This window comes from Rutidosis leptorrhynchoides, chromosome 1, assembly GCF_046630445.1.
Source record: "Rutidosis leptorrhynchoides isolate AG116_Rl617_1_P2 chromosome 1, CSIRO_AGI_Rlap_v1, whole genome shotgun sequence".
Lineage (NCBI taxonomy): Eukaryota > Viridiplantae > Streptophyta > Magnoliopsida > Asterales > Asteraceae > Rutidosis > Rutidosis leptorrhynchoides.
This window is the reverse complement of record NC_092333.1, coordinates 28,852,616-28,874,446: the sequence shown is the minus strand read 5'-3', so window position 1 is coordinate 28,874,446 and position 21,831 is coordinate 28,852,616. Positions and strand designations below refer to the sequence as shown.

General features: G+C 32.8%; 2 protein-coding genes and 1 long non-coding RNA gene across 10 annotated transcripts; all 3 read right to left on the bottom strand.

Moving 5' to 3' along the window:
* Nucleotides 1-666: 666 nt before the first annotated feature.
* Nucleotides 667-3,441, bottom strand: LOC139858107 (uncharacterized). 8 transcript variants are annotated; one of them, XR_011762823.1, is made up of 11 exons: nt 3,012-3,441; nt 2,883-2,931; nt 2,543-2,684; nt 2,344-2,447; nt 2,146-2,231; nt 1,933-2,036; nt 1,645-1,848; nt 1,462-1,513; nt 1,278-1,345; nt 827-1,143; nt 667-716 (listed from the first exon to the last, which is right to left on the bottom strand). It is a non-coding gene; the product is annotated as an uncharacterized lncRNA (long non-coding RNA). The 8 variants fall into 8 exon arrangements; XR_011762813.1 differs by having other exon boundaries at nt 827-987; nt 1,051-1,143; nt 1,278-1,848; XR_011762817.1 differs by having other exon boundaries at nt 1,462-1,848.
* Nucleotides 3,442-6,393: 2,952 nt separating this feature from the next.
* Nucleotides 6,394-8,691, bottom strand: LOC139852239 (putative F-box protein At1g32420). Its single transcript, XM_071841513.1, has 2 exons — nt 7,664-8,691; nt 6,394-6,649 (listed from the first exon to the last, which is right to left on the bottom strand). Exons 1-2 carry the CDS (start codon nt 8,689-8,691, stop codon nt 6,394-6,396), a joined length of 1,284 nt encoding a protein of 427 aa, XP_071697614.1.
* Nucleotides 8,692-19,606: 10,915 nt separating this feature from the next.
* On the bottom strand, nt 19,607-20,689 carry LOC139852177 (putative F-box protein At1g32420). The gene has a single exon (XM_071841437.1). It carries the CDS (start codon nt 20,687-20,689, stop codon nt 19,607-19,609), a length of 1,083 nt encoding a protein of 360 aa, XP_071697538.1.
* Between the last annotated feature and the right edge of the window lie 1,142 nt (nt 20,690-21,831).

The following is a 21,831-nucleotide window of genomic DNA, read 5'->3' as shown; positions in this document are numbered from 1 at the left end:
AAACATCAAAAGCAATTGGTAACTAAGTCGCTACAATATTTCAAAAACTTACTGTGAATAGACATGCTAAATTTTCCAATACGTTAATAATAATAATAATAATATTCATTACAAAAGATGGTGCAGCAACATACACATTATTTAGCGTTAATACAAAAGTGCAAGTACGTTAACATTACTATTTCATTGCTTCTTACATATAACATTTACTATTGCTTAAACGTATCAATCTAACTGAGATAGAACTTTGAGTGACGAATTTGTTGTAATGGAGCGATAGATTCAAAGAACTATATGTATTATTTTTCTATAGGTACAGTAAGTATAATTAGTTACGATACTTTCATAATAAGAAACAGAAAAGCCTTGAATGATAAAGCCTACACTTTCAACGCCAACTTTTGGGCCGCAAGTGCTTCACCTCAAGAGTAGGCCTCCACAGGATTGTAGTTTCAGCAAGTAACCCGGTAACTGCGTATGTGTCCATGATTGATGCCGGACGCCTATCTTCCAAGTAACGTACACCATGAAAAGCAATATATAAAAGGAGAGTCATTTCAATCCATTTATGATCTATGATCTGATCAATTTGGGTCAAATGGGTCAAAAGTTGTACAAAGTGTGTTTCAAGAACAGAAGCTCCTATAGTAGTGTAAAGATATCAATACCTTTGCCTTCCTTCTCAGTATCACGACCCACATGGATCCAGCTACCCCCTGCAAAATGAAAAATGCCAAAAACACCATTTGAGAATAATTACGAAACCATTACCCTTTTCTTATTTTAAATAATATAAGTTGATTGATATGTATGTTTTATTACACACCCATGAGAATTGGGTGATGCTGGCAGTTTCGTGTTTGCGTGTCAATCTTCTCTCATTTCCTTCTCCATAAGCACTGATGTGCTATGTGTGACGAAGTTAAAGGTTCAGAACCTCCTTTTTTAATTACTTCAACCCCATCATCTTCTCTCATGGGTAATGTACTCAAAATTGTAACGACAAAGATTTAAAATGTAATAAATGGAAGCAAATTAAATATCACACACATTTATCTGTTTGAAAAACATGCTCATATCTAGCATGATTCAACTCATATAATATCTGTAGTTGGTGTGGCATCCTGCTCCATTTGAGTCTCCCTGTCAATGCAAAACAGACGAGCTTTAAATTAATATAAGATGTGTCATTTTGACCCATTCACATTTGAATGGGCGGTTAGTATAGGTTGTGTTATATCTCAAACAGGTAAAACATTTAAAATATTACGCCATACCCAAAAGAACATCTAACGGATTAGTTATCCGTCACTTATTTTCCAGACATCATATATTATCCTGCTACCTGTTAGGAAATATGAAAAGAAAAGTAAAGAAAGATTTCTGTTACCTCAATGGGCTTTAGGGTAAGAGTCAAGACAACACCAGCTTGCTCAGTAATTCGCTGTCAAAAGCAATTACCTCAAGAAGGTATCGAGCACACCAGATATGGTCTCCAGCTTCGATTCCGACACTTTCATAATTTGAAAAATTATGAAAGAATATTTTGTTTAACGTGTTAAGCACTTTCATCTAAAGAATATTTTGTCTGTATTGATTTTTAAGGGAATAATTTCACATCAAAAAAGAAATGAGATAACCTACCATGGCACAAGAGCTTCAACTTTAGGATTGCTAAAAATCACAGCAGCTTTTGCACGTTTGTTTGTAGGGATATGCACACTTTTTCCCGTTTGTTTGTAGGGATATGCACATATATGCTTTTACTTAATTCCTAAGATTACACGTTACACTCACCAATATTTGTTGTTTCCACCACGGGAAGGATCATGGAAAATCGCCTGAGGACTGCAAAATTTAATTTCATCTATCACTTAGTTCACCACGTAGAACGAAACATAAACTTCTTTTTAATATGCGAGTGAGACTTACTATATGATAACTTCACTATCTTCTCTTGGTGCTTGTCCAATACTTGATCCATCGTAGTTCCAGTTTGAAAGCTCGGAAGGATGCTCAACTGGTTTTGATAGTGTCTATAAGAAAAAAAAATGATTAAATAATATTTAATGCTTTTTCCCTGCCAATAAAAAAAAGTCAACAGATTATTAATGAAAATGATTAGAGCATCAGAAGCTGGCATACTCTTGATTTGCTCCTCACATCAGTCACATAAACCTCCAATTTTGTTTCATTTAGTTATTACCAGCTACAGTCCCTCCGTGTATAATCTATATTTATGTTACGATACTAAATTAGCCATGAAGAATAGTATCAGATTCGAAAAGCTAACTCATCTATAGATAACACGGTTTGTGATACTAACTCAATTAATAAACTCACATATTAGAGTATAATTCTCCCCTAAAGTATATGTATAATGGCCCTCACGATCATCTTCTCTTTTTTTTCCGGCGATATATGACAATGTGAATGCCTTATTTGACCTGGAAATTCAAATCAAAATCACATAATAAAACAAAACCCCAACACTAATTGCTAACAACACCGTTAATTAGTTGATTAAGTCAAACAAACAAACCAAGTGTTGTTCTGATGGAGATGCCAAACAGTTAATCACCATTTTGCTATAATTAGTGGATCATTGCATGTATCTCACATCCAGCTGGACCAGACCCTTCCATTTATTCAATAGTGGCAGTTCAAAGAGAGTTATATATAACCTGAAAGTAAAATTTGCATAAGGTTTGCATATGTACTTCCATTCCTAATTCTCTGCAAATGACATATACATAAGATAGAGTGTGCCACTATTAACAATCTTTAAACAGTTAAAAACACAAAAAAAAAAAAAAAAAAAAAACATAATAACACTGAAACCTGATCTATGATGTTTGGGTTTTTGAATACGAATTACTGACCTTAGCATTAAAATCTGCAGAGTTGTTTCTTTTTCTGGTAATCGATCATCTGCAAATAGCTATTTGGTGAGAAAGCAACAAATAATCAAGATTTTAAATATAAAAAAGATTCATAAACAATAAGAAAACCTTGCGATTCATACACGATGTTTCATAACATATGAACATCATATTAGATCGAACTGTTGACATTCGTATTCTACAAATCGAATCAAATTCGAATCAGACAACAAAGATCCATAATTTGATACGGGAACACAGCGAAATTAGGAATTCTGGTATAATCTAATCATCAAAAAGGTGAGTTGTGTTCATCATGGCTACTAAGAGGATCGATTTCCACAACACCAATTTAGAACCCTATTTTAATATCAAAACGGGATCATTGCTATTTGTTGTAAGTTTTGTAAGTTAGGGTTTTTTGTTTTTGTAGATTTGGAAAAATGGTATACTGATTCTTGAGCCCGTGTTTTTTTGGGAGATAATTGTACCGGGAAGAAAATGGAACTTGTAGAGACGGAAGGAGGTGATGATTAGTTATTCATAACTGTATCGATAATATATTCTTTTTTTTTTTTATTAAAAATTAGTGGAGGGCAGCAGGGTAATAATTCCCCTCAACTGCCGCTAGAAAAGCTAAATGATGCCATCATGATTTTGGACGGATCAGATTTAAATTAAGGAATGCATCTAATGGTGGGAGTTTTGACAAGTAGGTTTTTGGAATTAAAAATAGCATCATAAAAGTTTTCTTATTAAGGATAAAAGAGATACGGTCTAATCTACTTAAATTAGTATGTCTTTGATAACAAATAATTTATACATGTTAGTATTTGAACAATCTACATGCAAACCCGTTAACCCGGCCGGGGCGAAAGTGTGTGGGGGCAGAGGGGGGTGGCCGCTCCTAGTGGATTTTTTTTTTAATGTAAAATTTTTGGGTTTTTCGACTTTGACCCCGGTGGATTTTTTTTTGCCCCCAAGCCTACATATTTTGCCCCAAAACCTTCAAATTTTGATTCAAATTCTCCAACTTTTGCCTCAAAATCTTCAAATTTTGCCCCCAAATCTCCAACTTTTGCCCCAAAATTTTCAAATTTTGTCCAAAAAATTGCTATGGTTTAAATTTTTTTTTTTTTTTGCCCCCGGTGAAAAAAATTCTAGTTTCGCCTAAACCCGCGTAATTATATTTAATTACTCAATATTACTTATTTTACTTGTAATTTTGAATCTTTCTTAGTTTTAGTTTGTTATTATGCATGTTTGTGTTTTATTAATTAGAATGTATATTTTTGTAACTTTCACGTCGTTATCCGAGGGTTATGAGTATCTATCTATACATTAATATAAAGCGCGTGTACTTATGCTTACATGTCATCTCCTCAATTAATCTAATCTAAATTTTCCTACGTGTCATTTTACTATTAAATATGAATTACAAAATCCTACATGTCAATTTATTATTAAATCAAATTAAATATTAACATAATTATAAAATATGGGAGATTATTACCTTGAAAAATGATAGTTACCTTAAGAGATAAATATATATCCCGTATATAATGATCTAATTATAATTATGTAGGAAGTATAAGATAAGATAATTTAATTTAATAATTAATATACTTCGTATATTCCTATCTTAATCCAACATTCCACTTATAACACAGATTATAAACTTAATTTATTAATTAAGTTTTCTTTATTCCTATTTAAGTTTTCCCTTTTTTTCCCTTTAAATTTATAGTTACTTTCCTCTTAATTATAATTTTAAAGTATAAAAGATAAATTTAGGGCTATAAAGTTAAATTCAATATTTAATATAAATTCACCAAACAAAACCCATCAAAAAATTTTAACGGATTTTTCTTTATGTTCAACGTGAGTTATGTTCCACCGCCATCGCCGTTCAACTCGAAATAATTTTACGAACAAAACTCAATAAATTGTATTCAAAACAGAGTTTCAATACAATACCAACGAATCATTTTTTTTATCAATAAATATGGAAGTGATAAAATATTTATCAACACGCATATATAACTATTACAATATTAATTATACATGACGAGTCCCCCGAGTACCATTAGTTTGTTGAAATGACTAACAACTTTTCTAAAATTAAACTCGCGGGTTATACTTTTATTTAAAAAAATAATTTGTATATAATAATTCTAAAATAATATAACTTATATTTTAATAATTTTACGTTCCATTACAAATTTTCAATGTACTCTAAATATTACGTAGTATATAATTTATATATTAAAAAGATATTAATGGTGAACAAAATTGTAGTCATTAAGTTACTAACACCATCCAAAATCACTTTTAAAATTTGTCAACACATTGACTCAAACTAAAAAGAACTTTTACCTTTGTCAACACCACGAGCTCTTAAACTCAAAAAAAATTTAATATTTGTCAACATCACGAGTTCTTAACTCAAAAAAAATTATTAAAATTTGTCAACACCACGGGCTCTTAAACTAAAAAAAAAAAAGTTTAAAATTTGTCAACACTGCGAGCTCTTAAATAATTCTTATACAACTTTTTCTATTTTTTTAGTATCGATATTTATATGCCAATATAAAATGCAAATTACATATTTTCGTGATTTTTACAAATTCGTGCAACGCACGGGCTCAAAAACCTAGTGTATATATATATATATATATATATATATATATATATATAGGATCAATGGGGAAGTAACCAATTGGGGGGAAGCGGGGGAAGCAAAAAAAAAAAAAATTCCGTTTTTTTTGAATTTTTTTTTCCCGGCATCAAGATCACACGAAAATATGAACATTTAGAAGAGACACTTCGTGATGAATGTTATTATTTAGGCGGAAAAACGATCGACAAAAATAACATTCAAGATAATATTGTTCGTGAAGAATATGAACGTTTTTTTTCATGTTTTGTGAAGTAAAATTTAGCCCGATTTAAAACTCAATCTAAATCCTAAATCTAAACCCTAAATCTAAACCCTAAACCCTAAATTTCTAAACCCTAATATTTAAACCCTATAAAACCTAATATCTAAACCCTAATATCTAAACCCCAATAGCTAAAACCTCAAAATACGATCGAAAAACACGATAATTGTTATATATTACTTCTTCGAGCGTTTTTTCGCCAAAATAAAAACATTTATCACAAAGTGTCTCTACTAAATGTTCATATTTTCATCTCATCTATAATGTTTGTGAACAAAGTTTTTTCAAAAAACGAAAAGAAAAAAAAAATTGCTTCCCCCCGCTTCCCCCCGAATGGTTACTTCCCTCATGATCCTACCACTATATATATATATATATATATATATATATATATATATATATATATATATATATATATATTTTTTTTTTTTTTTTTCTTTCCAAAAGTAAGAATATATTAAAACTTCACAACTTACAAAACAGGGCAGGGTTTAACCTAACCCAAAAGAGACAAAACAGACCCAATACAAAACAACCCAGAAAAACAATACAACTACAAGATCAACACACTAAATCAATTGCAGACTGCATCCAACCACCTTCAAGTCACACATAGCTGCTACCATACCAACATTCTTATTATTCTTGACTTTAAGGGAAGTCAACTTAACCCGAATAAAGTCCCTAATCTCCCGACTTACTGCATCCACAGATTTCTTTAGTTTCATAAATTGCCTCTTATTTCTTTCCATCCATACATAATATACTGTGGCAACAATTGCAATTCTATTTAGTATATTCCTGATATCTTTACCAGCAGCATACCTTGCAATGTCATTAACAATTAAGCCCAGCTCATTATGCAGCCCTAAGTATATTATTTTTGTTTAGCTATATAATTTTTGTAACTTTCTTGTGGTGTAACGTCATTCTCATAATGATATCAAACGCCTCTGAAAGGCGTAGCTCTAATCAAAGCACATGCATATATATAATTTTACATGTGCATGTGATGTCCAAAGGTATTTTATGTTCACGTATAGATCGATGTGAAAAGCTATGCATGATGTCATGCAAGTCCTTATTTGTCCATTAACAAAACATTCTAATACTTGAAAAACATCAAGTACAAATTAAACATATCAACATAATAAACTTTTAGTTTCGCATTTTGAATATGAAAATCTGCGATTTTTGCTTCTGCAGCAGCACAATTATAGAAAAGAAGGTTAAAACTATATTAAAGCACGCAAGTATTTCTTATAGGGGTGAACATATTTGTACATATTCGTGTAAAACTCTTATTGAGTGTGTGAGTTTGCCTAAAAAGAGAGAGGGGGAGGGGGGGGGGGGGGGGGGGGGGGGGGGTTAAATTGGACTTTTGATTACTTTCACCGAATAAAACAATCAAGTCTATGACTATTCGGGGACTAATCTGATTGCTTTAAGATACCAACTAGTCTGCCTAATCGGGGACATTTACAACCATGAAAAGAGTTATGTAAGTATTCTAACTATGTAGTATATAACTCTATTAACATAACATTTCAATACTTGAAAAACATCATCAACAACAAAACATCTCAAATTAAAATCTTCAAGTTTCACAATTTGAATCCCAAAAAATCTAGGAACATTTCTTATGCAGCAGCACATTCATAGAAAGGAAATAATACGTTAAAACTACATTAGAGGACACAAGTAATCTTTACTTAGCATTCGGATAACACATTCACTTGGCCATATCTTCGACCTAAGTTTACTTCAATATAGATACGCAAATATTATCGATCAAACAAAAGTATCGTTTCGTGGTATGTATATACATTCAATCCACACAGATAGTGTCCATATCCTTCTTCCTCAAACCGAATCTTTGTGACACGTTCCGAGTTGGGTTCAATAACATAAAGTCCATCCGGAGCGAAATCTTTTCCCGTTTCAATTATAGGTGTGCCACTATTGGTGAATCCCTTAACCCTGTTTGGTAACGGATTTAATGTCATAATGTTGTATAGCATGTTAAACGTTTTTGACACACCATTATTTATCATCATCCATACTTCACAATCTACTTTCGCGGTTTTTAAATATTTAAGAAACACAAGAGTGTCTCTTAGCTTTAAGATCTTATATTTATGATTTGTTATATAATTTGGGATGTCAATTAACGCAAATTCTTCACTTGTCAAATCAAATGAGACGATAAACCTACCATTCGTAGTCGAGTCAGTAGCATCCCAGTACATAATCCTGTCAGTAACTACATAATCCGGATGCAATTTAATTGTTCCACGTGGCAGTTTGTTGGAAATCTTCCTCCACTTACCTGAACTTAATGTATAAATTTGTACAATCCAGTTTCTGGTAATTGTAACAAGTTTTGGGTCACGAGTGACAGGACAAACACCAAAATACACTTTATCTAAAGAATACCTCAACGGTTTAGGAACATCAATACCAATCGATTTTCTAATTGACGGATTCCAGATAACGTACATCTTCTTGACACCATCATATAAATCTGTATGATCATAAACCAAACCGAACAAGCCATGGGAGCTACCGAGTATTCTGCAACGATAACTATTATGTTCTCTTGGAAGGACATGAACATTAGTTTGATCAAACAAGAAAGTGTCATCATCATGATCAACAAAGGACGTATACATAAAAGTCGACTCTTTATAGTACGGTACAAGTATATGACGCATTTGAATTTGGTCGATGCCGTAACTAGCAACAAACTTTGGGCTGTTGATCAATGACTTCCATGTTTTTGACACGGATCTGAATCGAATTAAAGACTTGACATCAAGTTTTTTTATGATTTCTGTTTGGATATCAAAAGGGATGTGGTCTGACATTGATCTTGTTTTGGTTTTGGAGATATGAATGAATTGAAGTTATCAGGGTTTTGATTTTGCTCCGTTGACTACGTATATTGTTACTAAAATCTAGGTTGCAATAGCAGCCCAACTGAAAGCCCGTTTTTGGGCCCAAATATTTATATCCCATTCCCACGTACACACAATTAGAGCATGTTTAATTTTTATCTGAGTCCTATAAATAATAGGTATATACTCTTTTCGTCCATGTCTATTTTGAAAATCCACCAAGTTACAGAGACTTCACTTTCCATTAAAATGCATTTTAATTCTTTTAAACACCAAGTAAACAATTGTTTTGACAGCCCAATATAACATTATGGAAAGTTATGGTGCATTTGATAATGACTAAGAGGCAAATGGTTGATTCAAAAGTTCCTATCACTACAAGAAAATGTATAATTTCTAACAACTTTTGGATCATTTTTTGACGCCTAAAAACTTTAGAAATTAAATTATTGACGCTTCCTCTTGGTGTGGAAAATATGGGTGTCGGAAAACTTTTGTATTTTCTAACACTTAATAATGAAACACTGTATTTTTGAAGCTTGATAATGTTAAGAAACAAATACTTTTTGACACTTCAGGGTGTCAAGAAATACTTCACAATTTGACAATTCCAAGTGTTAATACAAATTCACTTTTTGACACTTCCACACGTCAAAAACATAAAATGGATTCATTAGAAAAAAAATATATATAAGTGTTTTACAACTATTTTATGTTCACATGTTTGGAAACAAATATGCACATGTGAACGAGAAAGTATATATTTAATTATATAGGTAAAATATAAGTGTTTTACAACTATTTTATGTTCATTCATACTCTTCATCAAGGTTTATGTGTGATTCAATGTAGTTACATTTGAAAATCTTTATAAATCAAAAGTTCTCGCAGTTCTCGCTTTTTTATGATTCTCGTTTGAACTTTTAGCTATGTATATATATATATATATATATATATATATATATATATATATATATATATATATATATATATATACATGATGTTCTACATAAAATGTAGAACAAAGATAGCACTTGCATCTAGCCAAAATGGTTCGACCTTCTGAAAAATTGTTCGCCCGACAAAAAAAATTGTTCGGATAGTTGATTTTTTGTTCGCCCGCCAGAAAATTTGTTTGAATATAAGGAATTCTCACTCCAAAAGACAAAGCTTATGAAGATTTATATTGGAAACTAGACTCTAAAGAGGGAGCCAATGACATATATAGAATAGCTAAAGCTAGGGAGCAAAGAGGTAGGGACTTAGTTAACGTCAAATATATCAAAGATGAAGCAGGTCAAAGTATAGTGAGAGAAGACCTTATTAGGAAAAGATGGGAAGAGTATTTTGCATTCCTTTTTGGTAGGGAAAGAACGGAGCGGAACAGGGAACTCCACGAGGTTCGTGAATATCAAAACAACTGTTTCTGCATGAGGATTAACCAGGAGGAAGTTAGATCGGCCCTACGAAAGATGGGGAGAAACAAAGCAGTAAGACCAGACCAAATATCGATTGAGGCGTAGAGGTGCCTAGGAGGCGATGGGGTTAGATGGTTGACAAACCTTTTCAACACGACGTTTAGAAGCGCAAAGATGCCTATGGAATGGAGACTCGGTGAGGTTATTCCCATTTACAAGAACAAGGGAGATGCACAAATATGTAGTAATTACAGAGGCATAAAGTTACTTAGTCATACTATGAAGCTTTGGGAGAGAGTGATTGAGACGAGGCTCCGACGCGAGACAAGGTTTCAGAGAACCAATTCGGTTTCCTGCCAGGACGCTCGTTGATGGAGGTGATTCACATCGTTAGAAGCCTTATGGAGAAGTATAGGGAAAATCAAAAGTACCTACACATGACGTTCTTAGACTTGGAAAAGGCTTATGACTGTGCCCCACGTGAGCTGATTTTGGAGACTCTTAATGTTAGGGGTGTCCCAAGTAGATATATAAGAACCATTAGAGATATGTACGAGGGGGTGAAGGCTCGGGTACATATAACGGTAGAAAACACAGAGTTTTTCCCGGTAGAGGTAGGTTTACATCAGGGATCGGCCCTTAGCCCATATCTTTTCGCTTTGATCTTAGACGAACTAACTCAAAGGATACAAGATAACATCCCATGGTACCTAATATTCGCCGACGATATTGTATTAGTTTCGAATTCCCAGGATGAGCTTAACAGAAGACTAGAGCAATGGAGGATCGCCCTAGAATCAAATGGCCTACGGATTAGCAGACTTAAATCGGAGTACCTTAGATGTGATTTTAAGACGAACGAAGAGGAATAAGAGGATATAGTGGATGTCCGAATTGGAGATCAGATTTGTAGGATTAATGTGCAAGGTACAACATATAACTATATGGCCAACTTCATTTGAGCCTTCGGGGTCAGATACATATACACCGAGACGTCAAATAAAATATATATATATGATTTATATATATTACCCAAGTAACAAAATAGTAAATCGAAATTAATTCATTTACTATTCATATGAATAGTAAATGAAACGAAATTAATTAATTTACTATTCACATGAAAGCGATATGGCATGATAAAAAAAAATGACATGATAGAAATTATTAATTATAAGTTACATAACATACCCCTGAAGTATTTTAAAAATACGACTTTATGGTATTACATCCGATATAGAAATCGAATACAATATCCTATCTTTGATTCTTTCAAAAAGTAAAAGATTCACGGGTTAATATAGTGACTTTAATTCAATAAAAAAGGTTCACGGGTGAAAGACTTTTAATTTATGTGATAACGCTCAAACTTGAATTGAAGTACCTTTTAAGTTACTGATATCAAATTCAAGCGAAACGGTTTTCAAGTACTCCATTAAAGATTTATTATATTAATTTGATTATTATAAAAAATTACTTGGGTTTGGACTAGCATCCATTGGCGTTGTCTGAAAGTGTAGTGTGGACTATCCAAAGAGACGGTCATACTTTTGATCGTAGGTTTCTCTTCGTCTCATCAGTTTCTCCAAGAAAGGTATATCGTTAACTCCTCTTTTGTTTTATATTCATGACAATTATTATGGTGTAACTGAATCTTTAGGATCGTTAATCATGTGCATGTTTTATTAAATTTAAATATATGAATATTTAATTTTGTAAATGGTTTATAAAATAATAATTGATTATTATTTTAACTATCCGCTACGTTAATCTGATTTAAAAGTACACACGATTTTCCAACAGTGGTATCAGAGCCGCTTTTACACCATCTTAATTGTCGCGTGATTTTCTTTAGATTTAGCTTTGTGGTGAATTGGTAAAAGTTGAAACCTTTTTGGTTTTTAAAGTCAACACGGTTGATTTAGACTTAACCTTATGACGTACAAATATGATTGAAAGAATATTACTATTTTAAATTTTAGATTTAATTGTTATGACTTGAATATTTATTATAATTGTTGATTGTTATATTCCATAGTTATACACATGCATTATAACCATGGACAAGCCATATATAGGTTTTAATAATGTAGTTATTAAAATTGTGATTGCATACATAGCCCGTAATGCCCCGACCTATGTGTTTGATTATATGTGATTGTTGTGATTGTTGATTACGGCAATATTATGTCATGTTGATTATTTATTTTATTATAAAGGCCATTTTGAAGCCAAAGTTGTATTATATTTATTTTACATTTTCATAGTATTGTATTTAAGTTTATTCTAAACTGTAAAAGTATTAGATTAGTTGTACTTTTCGATTTTAAATAAATGTAATAAGATGAAAATTAAAGATAAAGATGCAACGTGGATTTTGACTTAGAAGATGGCGAACAGGTCAAGTTGACAACGATGGCGTTTGTCAGGGTTCACTTGATTCTTGAATTAAGTGGGAGCTACGATATTACCCTTAGTTTGACCTCTTGATTTCATGTCGGCTCATTGGATTAAGCATAGGATTTTTGGGCTAGGCTATGTGTGTGTGATGCATGATTATGTTTTATTTTACGCATTTATATTTAAATGTTGATTATAATATATGCTAAATGTTTTTGATGAAAACATTAAATAAAACCGGTAACGAGTTTCAAATATTAAAATTGATGATTTAAAAAAAAAAGTTAAACTCTAACGAGTTTAAAGTTAAATAATTTTAAGACTTAAATTACATATGTTTTTGATGGAAACATTAAATAAAACTCTAAACGAGTTTCAAAGATTAAAATTGATGTTTTTAAAATAAGTTAAACTCTAACAAGTTTAATGTTAAATGATTTTGAAAGTCAAATAATATATATGGACGACATCTTTTGAAACTATTTTAAAACGATACACGTTTGTGTATTTGTTATTTTTATATCCTATAAATTAAATAACAAATTAGATCACAAACATAATTGACATATACAATTGGAATTTTTTTTTTAACTAATAGTGTAGCGAATCTTGTGTGCATGCATTATTCGTTGACACCAACTTTTTCCAAAATACCCGTCAAATTTAAGTCATGCCATCCAATAAGTTTGCAAACACTCCTCGTTATTTTTCTGATCTAGTGAGACTAGGCTGAATTATAGCCACGAGGTAGATTTTTCGATCTAGTGAGACTAGCGTGAATTTTCACTGTTTCCAAATTGGACGACTTAATCGTATTCACGGTGAGACCTGAGTTCGAGGCAATGATGGGACAAACATGCCATTAGATAATAGTGGTTTGTTGGACTATATATATCTCTAGGTCCCATAAAGATCTAAGAGTTGTACTTGTAATGCAATTGGTACCCGCTACCTACCAATAGACTCCATAACTGCTAGCTGATCAACAGATGTGGCTATGGAACCTCTATGTGGATCTTAGGCTTTCGTAAATTAATTGTTTTTAAAAAATATTATAAAAAAAACTTGGGTAGTTAATTTATTAAAGCTCAATATCGAAAATACTAAATTGAATCTTATATCTGTTGTAGATGTCAAATAATCAAAACGTAAACCAAAACACACTTCCTTCTTTGTTGGAGAAGGATAAACTCAATGTTCAAACTTCCTAGACTGGCGCTGCAACCTGAGAATTGTTCTCAAGCATAATTGGAAGTTGAATAAAGTTTAGAACTCATATCCTTTCTTCCTGCTATGGCAGATGTTGCTGCTCAGCAAAATGATTATCGAATGTTGTTCGATGATCAGGAAGAAATAGGATTGAAGGGTGAAAAAGAATAAGCCGAATACTTTGTGGAAGGAAAATGACAAATCATTTGCTAGGAAAAATATTCCACCTTCCAAGAAGGAAAGCCCAACAAAAGACGCCGAATGTTTCCATTGTGGAAAGGTTGGCAATTGGAGAAGGAAGTTGTCCTATCTTCCAATATGAGCTGAGAAAAGGCAACGCTGGTGAGACTAGCAAATCAGGTATATTCCATATATAGTTATATACTTCTTCTAGTGATTCCTAAATCTTTGTTAACTGGTTGTGGCCTTCACACCTGTAACAATATGAAGGGAATGAGAAGAAGTAATAGACTGAAGAAAGACACACTGGATTTACAAGTAGGCAAATGGGATCAAGCTTTTGTTAAAGCTATTGGTACCTCTGAACTTACTTCTCTAAGTGGTCTTATTGTTTTGTTGGAACAATAGCATTATGCTCTCAATACTGCGAGCGACATAGTTTGAAAGATGTTAGTTTTGAACTTGCATTTACACACTTAGGTATTTCAGCTTCTAAGGATAATATATTCATCTTAATACCTATCCACGTGATGGTATTTTTGAAATTGATATGCATAGTGTAATTTCAAATGAGAATTCTGTGTATACCTACATCGCCAAAGTCTTCAAGCAAGACTTGAATAAGACCTATCTATGACATTGTCATATTGGTCATATAAACAAACAATGCATTTCAAAACTCGAATCTAATGGACTTTTGGAATCAATTGACTCTGAGTCATTCGATGTATGCGAGTCATGTTTATGTGAAAAGATGACAAATGCTTCTTTCTCCGATTTAGGTAAAAGAGCTAAAGATCTTTTAGGACTAATACATACTGTTATATGTAGCCCTTTAAGAACAATGTATAAATTTAGTTAATTTTACTTCATTACATTTACTGATGAGTACAGTAGCTATGATTATGTTCACTTGCTGAAACATAAACATAAAGCTATTTTAACATTCAAAAGTATTCCAAAATGAAGTAGATAATCAGCTTGGAAAGACCATTAAAGCACTTCTCTCCGATGGAGTAAGTAAGTTTATGAGTCAAGAGTTTTTTGGACCACCTAAAGAATTGTGGGATTGTCTCATAGTTCACTCTACCTTACACACCACAACACGATGGTGTGTCTGAGTAAGAAGAATCGAACTTTACTTGATATAGTTTGATTTATGATGAGTCTGATTTCTCTACTACCGTATTTTAGGGATATGCATGAGAGTCTGCTGCAGGCATACTCAATGTGATTCCAACTATGAAGGTAAAAAAGACACTATATGAGTTATGGCATGGGAAGAATCCCAAGTTGTCTTATCTAAAAGTCTGGGGATGTAAAGCGTACGTGAAGCATGACACTTCAAACAAATTAGAACACAGAACTATCTAATTTTACTTTGTACGATACATAAAGGAAACAATGGGTTACTACTTTTACTACCAAGCTGAAGACAACGTGTTTTCTGCTCGATCTGCTGAATTCCTGGAAAGAGATCTTCTCTTACAAGAAGTCAGTGGGAGTAAAGTAGATCTTGAAGAAATTCAAGTACTTTAAAGTAACATACCTTCAGTAAGCACTAGCAATCCACACGTTGAAACTGAGCACACTGTTGGTGAGCCAGGACGTGTTACAACTGCACTTTATAGATCTAGTAGAACTCATCGGCTTATGAGGTTTAATTATCTGATTAATTCAGATAAACCTCAACTAAGGGATTATGATGAACCCTCTAGCTGCGTGAGGCCATATCAGATCCTGAATCAAAAAATGACTAGATTCTATGAATACAAATATGCAGTCCATGAAGGATAATCAAGTATGAGACTTGATTGATCTTCTACCCAATTGTAAGACAATGAGGTAAAAATGGGTCTTCAAAGGAAGACTGATATGGACGGTAATGTAAACACTTTTAAAGCTCGATTGGTGACAAAAGGTTATGATGAAATTTTTTCACCAGTCGCGAGCCTTAAAATAATTAGGATACTTATTGCCATGATTACCTTTCATGATAATAAAATATGGCTAATGGATGTCAAAACCGCTTTCCTAAATGGCGACCTAAGCGAGGACGTATATATGGTTCAGCCGGAAGGGTTTACGAATCCTAAGTATCCTAATAAAGTATGCAAGCTTCTTCTAAAATCCATTTATGGATAAAAGCAAGCATCCAGGAGCTAGAATCTTAAGTTTAATGAGAAAATCAAAGTGTTTATTTTTTCTCAAAATCAAGATAAGCCCTGAGTTTACATTAGAGCTAGTGGGAGCAGATTAGTCTTCTTGATCTTATATGTTGATGACATATTACTTATTAAAAATAACATTCCAATTTGCAAGATGTCAAGTCTTGGCTTGGAAAATGTATTTCCATAAAGGATCTTGATGAAGCTACTTATATTATTGGAATGAGGATCTATACAATAGATTCAATTGGCTTATTAGTTTGAATCAAAGTACATACATTATCTCGCAGAGATTTAGCATGCAAAACTCCAAGCATGGAGCTTTGCTAATGCAAAAGGGCATAACCTTGAGAAAGTCTCAAAAGTCCTATCACAGCAGATGAGATGAGACAAATGAAATGTATCACATATGCTTCGGCTATATAATCCATTATGTATGCCAGGATATGTACTATGCTCGATGTTTCATTAGTTTTGAGTTTGACGAGTCATTGTCAACATAATCCAGATGAAGTATATTGGATTGTTGTTAAGAATATTCTTTAGTATTTGCAAAGTACTAATGATATGTTCTTTGTTTACGGTGGTTTGGAAGAAGAGTTAAGTATTAAGTTTTATACTGATTCTAGTTTCCAAACTGATCAAGATGATTCTCTATCCAGTCACATTGTTTCTTTGTCATGATGGGCAAGACAGTTGATTGGAAGAGCTCTAGGCAGAGCACTATTGAACAATCTACAACAAAAGTAGAATACATTGTTGACTGAAAAGCTGCTCAGAAAGCTGTCTGGATAAGGAAGTTTGTTGTTATACTCAGAGTAGTACACAACATTTAATCTTCTATAATATGTATTGTGATAGTTCGAGTGTTAATATACTTTTGAAAGAATCACATGTACATTTAAGTATCTGACACATTCTTCAAAAGTTTGACTACATTTCATTAAGTCATTAAGAGGAATGATATTAGTATTCTTAAAGGTTCATACAAATGATAATGTGGTTGACCCGTTCACGAAGCCCATGATGCACAACAAGCATGATAATCATGCTAGTAGTATTGGACTTCGTTATGCTGCTAATCTTTTTCATTTGTAATTTAATATTTGGATATTTTTGGAACATTAAGCAGTTTTATATTAATGAATTGACATACTTGATATGGTCGTTTTCATTTATATCACTATGTTCTATATCAGCATGTTTAATCCATGAATAATTGTTGATTATTCAAAATCTCCATAATCGGTCATGTTATGGGAATAACATGAATTAAGATTAATGTGAAATTTTGGTTATATTCATTGATGATGAATAGTTAACTTGTTGAGACCAAAATTCATATGTATTCATTGATGATGAATATTGGAATCACCCAACCATGTGATGTCACTACATGGATCGTAGTCAGTAGTGAATCTTTTAGTGATTATGTCTTTGTGTCCTTAGACTTGAGATGCACGCCCGTCTTGATGAGTGTAGCATTGTACTTTGATATGGTTAAATGTTGTCCTGAAAAAGACTGTTATAAAGGTCATTATTGGGTATAATGTAAAGCTCGTGATAGACACGTGTATGCAATATAGGATTTGTTCCTCTAAAATGTTTGGAGTTGGATACTTTTTGAGCTCCTCGATGAATGAATAAGATATTTGTGTGGCTGCACCTAGATGTAATTAAGATAATACTTAATTAATTTGGTGATCTAATTCAGTTCTAAGATCGAGAAACAAAATTGTTAAACAAATGAGAATGACCGATAATCCACATCTCAAGTTTAACTAAAGTATCTGAAACAAAAGGACGAATGACATTTAAAACTTACCATAAACAGTTTCGAGAAACTACCCTCACATGAATTTGGGGATAATGACGTGTTGCTAAACGCTTACCATTGTTTATATAGTTACTTGGTGTTGTGCCATGCACAAGTGGGAGTCTGTAGGATTAATGTGCAAGGTACAACATATAACTATATGGCCAACTTCATTTGAGCCTTCGGGGTCACACACATATACACCGAGACGTCAAATAAAATATATATATGATGTATATATATTACTCAAGTAACAAAATAGTAAATCGAAATTAATTCATTTACTATTCATATGAATAGTAAATGAAACGAAATTAATTAATTTACTATTTACATGAAAGCGACATGATAGAAATTATTAATTATAAGTTACATAACATACCCCTGAAGTATTTGAGAAATACGACTTTATGATATTACATCCGATATAGAAATCGAATACAATATCCTATCTTTGATTCTTTCAAAAAGTAAAAGATTCACGGGTTAATATAGTGACTTTAATTCAATAAAAAATGTTCACAGGTGTTTTCTAAAAAGTACTATATATTCCTCTCTTTTGCAAGTGTGGATTGATATTATTCCATTTTTTGGTCGACACATATAGAGAGAGAGAAAGACTTTTAATTTATGTGATAACACTCAAACTTGAATTGAAGTACCTTTTAAGTGACTGATCTCAAATTCAAGCGAAACGGTTTTTAAGTACTCCATTAAAGATTTATTATAATAATTTGATTATTATAATAAATTACTTGGGTTTGGACTAGCATCCATTGGCGTTGTCTGAAAGTGTAGTGTGGACTATCCAAAGAGACGGTCATACTTTTGATCGTAGGTTTCTCTCCGTCTCATCAATTTCTCCAAGAAAGGTATATCGTTAACTCCTCTTTTGTTTTATATTCATGACAATTATTATGGTGTAACTGGATCTTTGGGATCGTTAATCATGTGCATGTTTTATTAAATTTAAATATATGAATATTTAATTTTGTAAATGGTTTATAAAATAATAATTGATTATTATTTTAACTATCCGCAGAGTTAATCTGATTTAAAAGTACACACGATTTTCCAACAAGATTTTACCTCCACAAGAGTCCTTTAGATATTTAGGCTCAATGCTTCACAAATCAGGAAGGATAGATGAGGACGTGACGCATCGTATACGAGTAGGATGGTTGAAGTGGAGGGCAGCGAAAAGGGTGTTGTGTGACAAGAAGGTACCCCTTAAATTGAAAGGGAAATTCTTCAAGGTGGCAATACATTAACCTGGCTAGCTAAATTGGACTTTTGATTACTTTCACCGAATAAAACAATCAAGTCTAAGACTATTCGGGGACTAATCCGATTGCTTTAAGATACCGACTAGTCTGCCTAATCGGGGACATTTACAACCATGAAAAGAGTTATGTAAGTATTCTAACTATGTAGTATATAACTCTATTAACATAACATTTCAATACTTGAAAAACATCATCAACAACAAAACATCTCAAATTAAAATCTTCAAGTTTCACAATTTGAATCCCAAAATCTAGGAACATTTCTTATGCAGCAGCACAGTCATAGAAAGGAAATAATAGGTTAAAACTACATTAGAGGACACAAGTAATCTTTACTTAGCATTCGGATAACACATTCACTTGGCCATATCTTCGACCTAAGTTTACTTCAATATAGATACGCAAATATTATCGATCAAACAAAAGTATCGTTTCGTGGTATGTATATACATTCAATCCACACAGATAGTGTCCATATCCTTCTTCCTCAAACCGAATCTTTGTGACACGTTCCGAGTTGGGTTCAATAACATAAAGTCCATCCGGAGCGAAATCTTTTCCCGTTTCAATTATAGGTGTGCCACTATTTGTGAATCCCTTAACCCTGTTTGGTAACGGATTTAATGTCATAATGTTGTATAGCATTTTAAACGTTTTTGACACACCATTATTTATCATCATCCATACTTCACAGTCTACTTTCGTGGTTTTTAAATATTTAAGAAACACAAGAGTGTCTCTTAGCTTTAAGATCTTATATTTATGGTTTGTAATATAATTTGGGATGTCAATTAACGCAAATTCTTCACTTGTCAAATCAAATGAGACGATAAACCTACCATTCTTAGTCGAGTCAGTAGCATCCCAGTACATAATCCTATCAGTAACTACATAATCCGGATGCAATTCAATTGTTCCACGTGGCAGTTTGTTGGAAATCTTCCTCCACTTACCTGAACTTAATGTATAAATTTGTACAATCCAGTTTCTGGTAATTGTAACAAGTTTTGGGTCACGAGTGACAGGACAAACACCAAAATACACTTTATCTAAAGAATACCTCAACGGTTTAGGAACATCAATACCAATCGATTTTCTAATTGACGGATTCCAGATAACGTACATCTTCTTGACACCATCATATAAATCTGTATGATCATAAACCAAACCGAACAAGCCATGGGAGCTACCGAGTATTCTGCAACGATAACTATTATGTTCTCTTGGAAGGACATGAACATTAGTTTGATCAAACAAGAAAGTGTCATCATCATGATCAACAAAGGACGTATACATAAAAGTCGACTCTTTATAGTACGGTACAAGTATATGACGCATTTGAATTTGGTCGATGCCGTAACTAGCAACAAACTTTGGGCTGTTGATCAATGACTTCCATGTTTTTGACACGGATCTGAATCGAATTAAAGACTTGACATCAAGTTTTTTTATGATTTCTGTTTGGATATCAAAAGGGATGTGGTCTGACATTGATCTTGTTTTGGTTTTGGAGATATGAATGAATTGAAGTTATCAGGGTTTTGATTTTGCTCCGTTGACTACGTATATTGTTACTAAAATCTCGGTTGCAATAGCAGCCCAACTGAAAGCCCGTTTTTGGGCCCAAATATTCATATCCCATTCCCACGTACACACAATTAGAACATGTTTAATTTTTATCTGAGTCCTATAAATAATAGGTATATACTCTTTTCGTCCATGTCTATTTTGAAAATCCACAAAGTTACAGAGACTTCACTTTCCATTAAAAATGCATTTTAATTCTTTTAAACACCAAGTAAACAATTGTTTTGACAGCCCAATATAACATTATGGAAAGTTATGGTGCATTTGATAATGACTAAGTCACTAAGAGGCAAATGGTTGATTCAAAAGTTCCTATCACTACAAGAAAATGTATAATTAACCATTCAGGCTTGCCTGAGTGGTCACCGAGTTGCCCAATGAAGCACACCACCCGGGTTCAATTCCCGACTATGCCAAATTGTTCAAAAAGGGAGTGTGACTAGAGGGTGCGCATAATGCGCAATTCACCCCGGTACCAGGTCTCGCGCTCTTTGGGCTTGATTACCCGAGGTTTTACCTTCTATGGGGGAGCCAATGTGTTCGTTCATAGGAGGGTTTCCTCGCTTAACCAAAAAAAAAATGTATAATTTCTAACAGCTTTTGGATCATTATTTGACGCTTAAAAACCTTAGAAATTAAATTATTGACGCTTCCTCTTGGTGTGGAAAATATGAGTGTCAGAAAACGTTTGTATTTTCTAACACTTAATAGTGCCATGAAACACTCTATTTTTAAAGCTTGATAATGTTAAGAAACAAATACTTTTTGACACTTCAGGGTGTGAAGAGATACTTCACAATTTGACAATTCCAAGTGTCAATACAAATTCACTTTTTGACACTTTCACAAGTCAAAAACATAAAATTGGATTCATTAGAAAAAATAAAAATATAAGTGTTTTACAACTATTTTATGTTCACATGTTCGGAAACAAATATACACATGTAAACGAGAAAGTATATATTTAATTATATAGGTAAAATATAGGGTGTTGATAAATCCAACACCAAAATTGATAGATCCACCATTTTCATGCATTACTGTAT